Source organism: Populus alba, chromosome 18 (genome assembly GCF_005239225.2).
Source record: "Populus alba chromosome 18, ASM523922v2, whole genome shotgun sequence".
Taxonomy (NCBI): Eukaryota; Viridiplantae; Streptophyta; class Magnoliopsida; order Malpighiales; family Salicaceae; genus Populus; species Populus alba.
The window spans coordinates 11,646,188-11,656,042 of record NC_133301.1 but is presented as its reverse complement, the minus strand read 5'-3'; the positions used below and the strand labels follow the sequence as shown (position 1 = coordinate 11,656,042).

Sequence of the window (9,855 nt, the reverse complement as noted above, 5' to 3'; positions counted from 1 at the left end):
AGATTGTTTTGATATACTGACATTAAAAATAAATTTTTTAAAATAAAAAATATTATTTAAATATATTTTTTTAGTAACATAAAATTCTTTAAAAACTAACTATTACTACGATAACAAACACCCTCTCAAATAACTGTTTTTATAGAGGGATCTAATGTATTTTACGTCATCTATAATCTCAATCCCCCCTTGTCTTGTAGACCAATGCAAATGTTGAAAGCTTTGACTTGAGATCTTGATTTTTCCTCCTTTCCAGAACAGTTTGATTTTTCTTTCTTGGTAAATGCTATTCTTTAATTCTTTTGAGTTTTTGTACATTGCTCTTGATCCAACGGCACTAGCAAACTGTGACACTTCTCCTATAAAAGCAGTCCTAAGCCCTCACAAATAATCACAACACACCAGCTTTCTCAATCCATATTTCTTCACTATGAGTCGTTTTTCTTACTTATCGTTGTTTCCCTGCTTCCTTCTTTTTGCCCATTTCTTCACCTTCAGCAACGCAGCTACTTTTGAAATCCGTAACCAATGCACTGACACTGTCTGGGCCGCGGCTGTTCCCGGTGGTGGCCAAAGACTCGACCCAGGCCAGTCATGGACCATCACCGCGAATGCCGGAACAACACAGGCCCGTATTTGGGGACGGACCAAGTGCAATTTCGATGGGGCTGGGCGAGGGACGTGTGAGACAGGTGATTGCAATGGGCTCTTGCAATGCCAAGCCTTCGGGCAACCCCCTAACACACTGGCTGAATATGCATTGAACCAATTCAACAACTTGGATTTCTTCGACATATCTCTTGTTGACGGGTTTAATGTTCCTATGGACTTCAGTCCAGTATCAGGCAACTGCCGTGGAATTAGGTGCGCAGCTGATATCAATGGACAGTGCCCAGATCCGCTCAGGGCCAGCGGAGGCTGCAACAATCCTTGCACTGTCTTCAAGACAGATGAATACTGTTGCAATTCTGGCAGCTGTGGCCCAACAGATTACTCGAGGTTTTTCAAGCAGAGGTGCCCTGACGCTTATAGTTATCCGAAAGATGACCAAACAAGCACCTTCACCTGTCCCGGTGGAACTAATTACAGGGTTGTATTCTGCCCTTGAAGTAGTTTTAAGCCAGGATTTAATGGTGTAAAATGAGAATAAGGACCATTGCTCGATTCACTTCTGACGGAGTGAATTGCTGCCAAGGTCACGTGCTTTATTATAATGAAAATCTACTACAATATTAACAGTGGAAAGACCCTTTATTTGCTCTAGCTGTTAAATACCCAGACAAAGTGTGTTTCATGCTTTCGTGAGCATATCCAGCCCAGAAGCACTTTCTTCATTTTTAACCATGGGAAACTACAAAATACCTAAAATAAAACGATTTAAGTACTGCTCATGTTTGTTAGCTTCTTCCAACACGGTAATCCATTTTCCTTTTATATTAATCATCCGTGTTTTGTTGACAAAACCATTCTTTCCTTCTTTGTTTAATCTTTGTTAAAATCTGTTGCTTCCAAGCACTTAACAAGATCAGTAAGGCATGCAATAGCACAGGTCAACAGAAAATACTGAAGGGGAGGTAAATTAAAATTGTAATATATAAATACATAACTGATACGGAGGTGGATCAATAGAAAATTTCTCCCCTTTCATTTCTTTTTTGGAAAATTCGTAGTCGTGACCTTGTTCGTGACTAAACTGGGAAAGTCACCTCCATCTTCTAGCAGAAGCACCACCTTACAACTAAAATTTACATGTTCTTCATCTCCTGGTTGAAGCAGTATGCAGTTGCTTGAGTCACCGAATCATCCGAAAGCACTGCGCCTACCTCAAAAGTTATCACATGAGTGGAAATACCTGCAAATATGATCAGGTTGTGGTAAAAAATCACCATAACAGCAAACTACAAGGAATAACCAAATCAAATGAACATAAAGCACTGCAGCTTCTAATTAATCATAGCAATCATAAGTGATAACAAATTTATAACTCAATTTTTTTTTTCATTCTTTCCTCTTCAAATATAACAAATTTATAAAATAAGTTGCATAAACAAAAAAGAGTTTGTAGTGTAGTTAAGTTTTATTGCATATGAATGAAAAATCCTGCTTAAATAAAACAATATTTATTTTTGCAGTCCAATCATGCTTTAAAAATTTTAAATTTTTTGACCCAAGTGCATGGATCAGGTGGGTTTGTCTGACCTATGCACCTGGATCTGGTAGCCATACCGATTAGTGCCTAGAATGAGTGTAAGAAAGATAAAAAACAACCATGTATAACTCCAGGGTAAATTCCTTTAACTTGATTTATATTTATTTTAAAAAAGGGGGGGATGAATAATTAAATAAATAATAATAATAAAAATAATAGAAATTAATGGAGTAGAAATTATTATCTAAGGAGGTTAATGTTGGGTAAGGATGAAGTTGAATAAGTCAAACTTTTGGGCCAAATGGTTTTAAAACGAAACAAGGAAGTCCTTAAATGAAAAGGAGGAAAAACTTGTAAATATATAAACAAGTGGGGAGTGAGAAATTAGCCATGTTGGCCGGCCATGTTAGGGCTTGAGAGGGAGAAGAAATTGAGTGAAAATTTATCAAAGTTCTTCCAAAACAATTCACCAAAACAGAAGAAGTTGATAGAACTAGTGAATAAAGTATTCTAGGAAGGGTTTGAATAAAAAAATCTCAAAAGAGGAAATAAGGAATTTTTCCTTAAAGTGGGTGGCATTGAGATAAATAAGGGGGGAGGAAAGAGATTTTTGTGGTGATTTCAAGCTTCCTATTTCTTATTTCTTTGAGTTAGAAGGTAACAAATCCTTTCCACTCAATTAAATTGATGTATTTAGTATATTAAGATTTCATTTAATTGTATTAGTGTATAATTATGGTATGAGTTGTGAGGTTTGTCACACCCGACACCGCGGTAACCCTAAAAATAATCCTCGATTATGGAAAAAGAACAGATTTCTGGCATCTTGTTTTTTTAGAGAAAAGGATCTTGTTTAAGGAGTTGCCACCTAGTATTATGGTAACTAGGAACCTTAATTGGTCAACAGAGATTCTATGGCTCGGGATTGGTTACGTAAAAGGAAAAATATTATCACCCCTTAAACGTTCTGCTTGAGGCAGACTGCATTGCTGGTTTTATCTTAAATTGCTAAATGTTTATTAGTTTATGCTAAGATAATTTGATTATAATATTCCTGACTCTAGCGCCAGTGAATATTCACATAAAAAAAATATTTTTTTTACGCATGGATATTTTTTTTTATTTTCTAGCTAAATAAAATAAAATAAAATGAATAAAAATAATATAAATTTAAACTGGTATTTTTATTTCTGACTTTGACGTTAGTGAATAAACCATTAAATTTTTTTTTGTGCATACATATTTTTATTTTTTTAATTTTTTTTACCTTTTTTCTGCTTTTTATTCTTTATTTTTCAATTTATTTTTTTATTGATGTTGCATGGTAAACAAAAAAAAAAAGGTTCGGGTCACTGGTCCAAACCAGTGACCTGGCTGCCACTGTTGCATGCATGCGTGAATCACTCACGCATGCATGCAACAGTAACAGGGTAATTAAATTGCCAAAAGAAAGAGAACTGAAGCACTTACCTGGCAAGGCTGAGGTGAAAGAATTAAATTACAATTGAAATTGCTTGAGTAAAACTATGTTTACTCAGCCATATATATACATGTAAAGTCTGTTACAATGAGAACTCTTTATAAGAGTTGTAGTTACAAAGGGATTTGTTTGCAAAGACAGGAAGAAACAGAGAACTAGGAACATTGAAACTCTAGGTAATAGATATCAGTGTTTTTTGTCAATCTTAGTATTGTGAACTTGATCCTTATCATTCCCTTGTAAACTGGCAGGGACATCTGTCACAAAAAGTTTACCTCGGAGGTAACAGAACCGATCAGCCGTGTATCCCTTGGTAAAAATATATGCAGGTTGTTGAGAGGTGGGAACGTATTGAAGTAGTATATCTTTATTGGCCACCTTTCTCTGACAAAGTGGTAATCCACTTCAATGTGTTTCGATCGAGCATGGAAAATAGGATTGGAGGCAAGAGCTAAGGCACTTATATTGTCACACCATATGACTGGAGCAGAAGCAAGAGAAACCTGCAACTCACGTAACAACATTCTTAGCCAATACAACTTAGCTGTAACTAGAGCTAAACACCTGTATTCAGCTTCAGTACTGGATTTTGACACTACAGGTTATCTCTTAGCAGACCAAGATATGAGATTGGACCCAACAAAAACACCATAGCCACAGGTGGAGCGTCTGTCGTCAGGATTACCGACCCAATCAGAGTCACAATAGGCATTAATTGCAAAGGAACCAAGTCTGTAGAAGAGACCATAATCAAGTGTTTGTTTTAAGTATCGTAGCACGCATTTGGCTGCTGTCCAGTGAACTAAAGTAGGCGCTTGCATGTGTTGACATAGTTGATTTACTGAGTATGCAATGTTAGGGCGTGTGAGAGCTACATACTGTAAAGCCCCCACTGTTTGCCTATATTCAGATGGGTCTGGAATACTTTCTCCATCAAACTTGGATAGCTTAGACCCGGAGACACAAGGTGCACGATATGGGTGGATACCAGTAAGCTGCACACGGTCCAGAAGATCAATTATATACCTTGTTTGTCGAAGATGTAACCCTGAAGAATTGCGTATGGCTTCAATTCCCAAAAAATATGTCAACTGACCAAGATCCTTCATAGCAAACTCAAGTTGTAATTGAGATATAAGAGTGGTAATAAAATTCTGATCATTTGAGGTAACCAGAATGTCATCCACGTAAACTAAGAAGAATGCATGGACATTGTCACGATGACAGATAAATAGTGAGGGATCAACTTGTGAACTTTGAAAATCAAGAGCCAAAAGAGCAGTGGACATTCGATTAAACCAGACATGGGGAGCTTGTTTCAACCCGTAAAGAGATTTATGAAGCTTACAAATGAATTGGGGGTGTGCAGGATCAACAAATCCTTTGGGTTGTGTCATATAAACTTCCTCTTCTAACACACCATGAAGGAAGGCGTTAGAGACATCAAGTTGACGAATATCCCAGTTGAAAGAAACAGCGATGGCAAGAACCATTAAAAGTTGTAGTTACAGAGGGATTTGTTTGCAGAGACAGGAAGAAACAGAGAACTAGGAACATTGAAACTCTAGGTAACAGATATCAATGTTTATCGTCAATCTTAGTATTGTGAAGTTTATCCTTATCATGAGGGACACGGCTGCTTCAATGGAGGACTGATGGGTGCTCACGGTGTGGAAGAGCTACTGGGTGAAGGCGAAAAGATGAAGGTGGCGCTCGATTAGCTCTGGCCGGACGATGTCTCCTCCCTCCTGGTTTCTTGTCTATCAGTCCTCTCTCTCCCGGTCTCTCCCTCTTTTCTCCTTCTTCTTCTGTTCCTGGAATCTGCTGCTTTGCAAACGAAGATGGCGGTGTGGAAGGGCTATTCCACCAACACAGCTTGCTCTCCTATGTTTCAGCTTTCCTTGTTCTGTCGTCTTCTTCTTTTCTGTTTCAGTTTGTTCCCTTGCTCGTCGTTCTTTTTCTTCTCTTTTGCTCGTGGCCTCCTCTGTTTCATTGAGAAGAAAACAGAGGAACGCAAGTCTGCTCTTCTTTCTCCTCTAGTCCCCCTGTTTTTCTGCGTTATTCCTCTGTTTCTTATTCGTTTACAGTCACTTTTTTGTTCTCTCTGTTCTGCCTTTCCTCCCCGTTTCCCTGGTTTTTTTTTTGTGTCTGGGTTTAGCTTCCTTTCCCCCCTGTTCATGGCTCTCTTTTTTTCGTCCCTTCCCCCTTTCGGTTCTGCCTTTTTCTCCTCTCTCCCCCCAGTTCGTGGCTTTCTTCTTTAGCCTCCTTTGTTTCTTTGAGCAGAAACAGAGGAACGAAAGTCCTTTTTATTCTAGTCTCCCCAGTTTTTTTCTTCCTCCTCCCTGGGTTTGTTTTCTGCCACTTGCGCTCTCTCATCTTCTCTGGCTTTATAGCCAGAGAATGCCAAGCATCTCTGCTATTGAAACGGCTTCACAGCCATTACTTCCAGAAACGGCCCCTAAAGAAGAAGGCAATGAACAACTTCTAAAAACGGTGACGTTTGTGTGATGGGAATGGCCATTTTCAATCTGGTCACTGAATTCCAAATTCGTGCAATCAAGCCCCTGGGTAAATTGTAATTGGACCCCTGCATTTCGGCCCCATTTTCAAGCTTGTCCTTGGATTTTAATTTGTGCAATTTGGACCCCAATTAAACCCCAAACTTTGCTATTTCTTCAATTAAGTCCCTGATTTCATTAATTTAATTAAATCCAAAGTCCAATTAAATCTAAAACTTATCAATTCTCCAATTAAACTCTTGATTGGATGAATTAAATTAATTTCAATCTTAATTAAGTCTAAAAATTTATCAATTCTCCAATTAAACCCTTGATTGGATGAATTAAATTAATTCCAAGCTCAATTAAGTCTAAAAATTTATCAATTCTCCAATTAAACTCTTAATTGGATTAATTAAATTAATTCCAAGCTTAATTAGATTAATTTCAAAGTTTAATTAAACCCCAAAACTTCCAATCATTTTGTCCTTAACCCAAAATTTAATTCATTCTTCATTTATTTCATTTTACTTGTTTTCCATCATCATCATATTATTATTATTATTATTATTATTATTATTATTATTATTATTATTATTATTATTATTATTATTTCATCATTTTTTTATCCTTTTTCAATAAATAAAAATAATAATAATAATAATAATAATAATAATAATAATAATAATAATAATAATAAAAATGGTCAAAATTGGGTTATGACAACGTTGATTGGGTTAATTTATGAAATTGTGATGAATTAATGTTTAAATAAATGAAATAATAGCAGGTAATGTTTTAATTTGTGAAATTGAAGAAAAATTATTGGTTCTTTTTTCGAGAAGGGGTTTCGGCCTAGAAAAAAAATAAATGAAAATGTTGAATCAATAATTGATAATTAAATGAGTCATGTGGTAATGTTGATGATGAATAAATTATATTAGTGATGAGTTAATATTGTTGTTTGATAATTAAATGAATTATGCGGTAATGTTGATGATGAAGAAATTATATTAGTGATGAATTGATATTATTGATTGATAATTAAATGAGTTATATGGTAATGTTGATGATGAAGAAATTATTTTAGTGATGAGTTGATATTGTTTGATTGTTAATTAAATGAGTTATGTGGTAATGTGTTGATGAAGTAATTAAATTAGTAATGAGTTGTTATTGTTGGGTTGATAATTAAAGTGATTTTGTTGATGAAATAATTAAATTGATGACAAGTTGATTTTGTTGATATATAATTAAATTGGTGATGTGGTGACATTATTGATGTAATAATTAAATTAGGAACGAAATGAATTTGTAGGAATAGGCAAGGCTACAAGAACCACTCAGCAGACAGGTTCAGCCAATAGGACATAAACACCAGACATATGTGTAATACCTTGAATATTTTTGTTTTTCTAAACTTTAGATATTGAAGTTATCTCCACGATCAATGAAATTTTATGCGTCATGCTAATAGATTTTCCCATGATAATTTATTATATGAATGGACGACTGATGGACTAGTTATCCTAGTATGAAACTGGTGCCCTGTAAATAAGCGGCTGGTGGTCCAGTTATCTTGGTTTGGAACTGGCGCTTTATGGTGTGGACATTTTTAAATTTTAGATTATTGATTTGTGACTAGTATTTAAAAAATTGGTAGTAAATTTGAAAATTGCTCTGTGAGTAACTACTACACACACACGCCCCATCAATTTACCCGGGGGAGCTATTGTGTTATTTGTAAAGAAAACGGATGGAACTCTCCGGCTCTGTATTGATTATAGACAGTTGAATAAGGTGATAATAAAAAAACAAATATATGCTTTCACAGATCAATAATTTATTTGATCAACTCAAGGGAGCCAGGGTATTTTCAAAGATGGATCTAAGATTCGGGTACTACAAACTAAGGATAAAAGATCTAGATAAATCAAAAACTGCTTTTAAAACTTGGTAAGAACATTTTAAGTTCTTGATAATGCCATTTCAATTAACAAATGCTTCTGACTTAATGAATTCTATTTAAATAGTTCAGTTGTGGTGTTCTGTCCAATGAGTGAAGATCACCTATTCACTAGAATGGTTGAGTGACTCGCAGAAAATAGTTGTTGGTTTGGTCACCGTGACTCGGGATGCTTTGGAGTAAAGACTTGACAATAAAGTCTTTGCCCTTTTGTTTCTGGTGGTGGGACGTGTGGGTTCTTGGTCACTAGCGTATGTTTCTCCAGTCCTTTGCAGATATGTGGGTTGATTTTCTTCTCAAGGAAACTGATGAAGAAAGGGAAAAGAGGAGATTTGGGCAAGATACAGGTAGACCCCATGAAGACTCACAAGGAAGGAGTCCAAATGCTACTAGGGTTAGTTCGTCGGTGCCCAACCATGGAACTAGCACATATGGACCAAATCTCTCTCCAGCTCAAAAGCATGGTCCTGTAGCCCCTTGAGGAAATTCGCTGTTGTTTGCACATATTGATTTCGAGTTCTCAACACTTCTTAACATCCTTGGACAACCCTTCTCGGATTTCAAGACTGCTCACAAAACATTGAGAATATGTTGAATTATTATGTAATTAATCAAAGATATTAGATTGTTCGTTGGTGTTCAATCAATTCTTTCACAGTGAAATGAAAAGCATCTCTTTTCCCCAAATAGATATCTCGTGGTCGTTCTCCAATGGTAGCACACTGTCACATAATAATAACAGTACAATCTCTTCGTGTGTTTGTTTAAATCACACAAAAAAAAGTGTTTTTTAAAGGAGAAAACGTGATTTATTTCATGAGAGACCCACCATATTAGGCATTTAAAATGCAGGTAAGTAGCGTGATTTATTTCACGGTTCTTCTCTCTGCCTTCACTATTTTGGCCAAACCAGTTCCGGTCTAAATTTTATTCTTTATTGTTTTGGCTAGACTGAATTCAGTAAAAAGAAATTCAATTTTTTTTAAATTGTGTTTTACTTGAAAAATTAGTGTTTAATATTATTTAATAACACTATATAAATTAGAAGGAGATCGCATGATGAGATAGTATTTGCAGAATTTGATCGCAATTCCAATTTGGTTCTTGATGATATTTTACCTGACTTTACTGCACGCTCAAAAAAAACCATGGAAACTATAGTACTTATCGGATGAATTTCGTTTGTAATGGAATTGTAGATAGGTTAATTGAACAATAAAAAATATTTGATATAAAAGTATTATTTATTTAATGATGTAATAATAGTAGTTACATCTATAATATTTAAATTAAAAATCATCAATATTAATATATATCTTTTTTAGTTATTTTATAATCTTAATTTGAAAAGTATTTTTTTACCAAACTCATTAAATTATTTTTTATTCAATCTTACTTTCAACTACAGTTTTAACTAAACATATATAAATATCAAACTAATCTCAACAAAAAATATTTTTTTATAAAATAATTTTTTTCAAAATCACACCAACAAAAGATACCGCAATACCAAGAAGAATAATGTATATTGCAATCCAAATTAACTCAGCCACTTGTAATGTCCACAAATCCCGAACCACTAGATCCTATCTAATGTGCTTCTAAAATATATCCAAATTTAATAATTTTTCTTCTTAAAGCAGGTTGGTCAAGGTATGCTGTTTAGTTATACTCAATGTTTATATTTATTTTATAAGTGCTTGTTTGTTCAATATCTGCTTTTAAAGTGACGTTTGTTTCGCGGAATGTTATTTTTCTCATT

The 9,855-nt window shown here is 34.9% G+C and overlaps 1 protein-coding gene across 1 annotated transcript; it reads left to right on the top strand.

Annotated features, from left to right (window-relative positions):
* The first annotated feature begins 381 nt into the window (after positions 1–381).
* LOC118033241 (thaumatin-like protein) lies at positions 382–1,245 on the top strand. The gene has a single exon (XM_035038155.2). The coding sequence runs from the start codon at positions 431–433 to the stop codon at positions 1,106–1,108; it is 678 nt and encodes a 225-aa protein (XP_034894046.1). The 5' UTR covers positions 382–430; the 3' UTR covers positions 1,109–1,245.
* Positions 1,246–9,855: the final 8,610 nt, after the last annotated feature.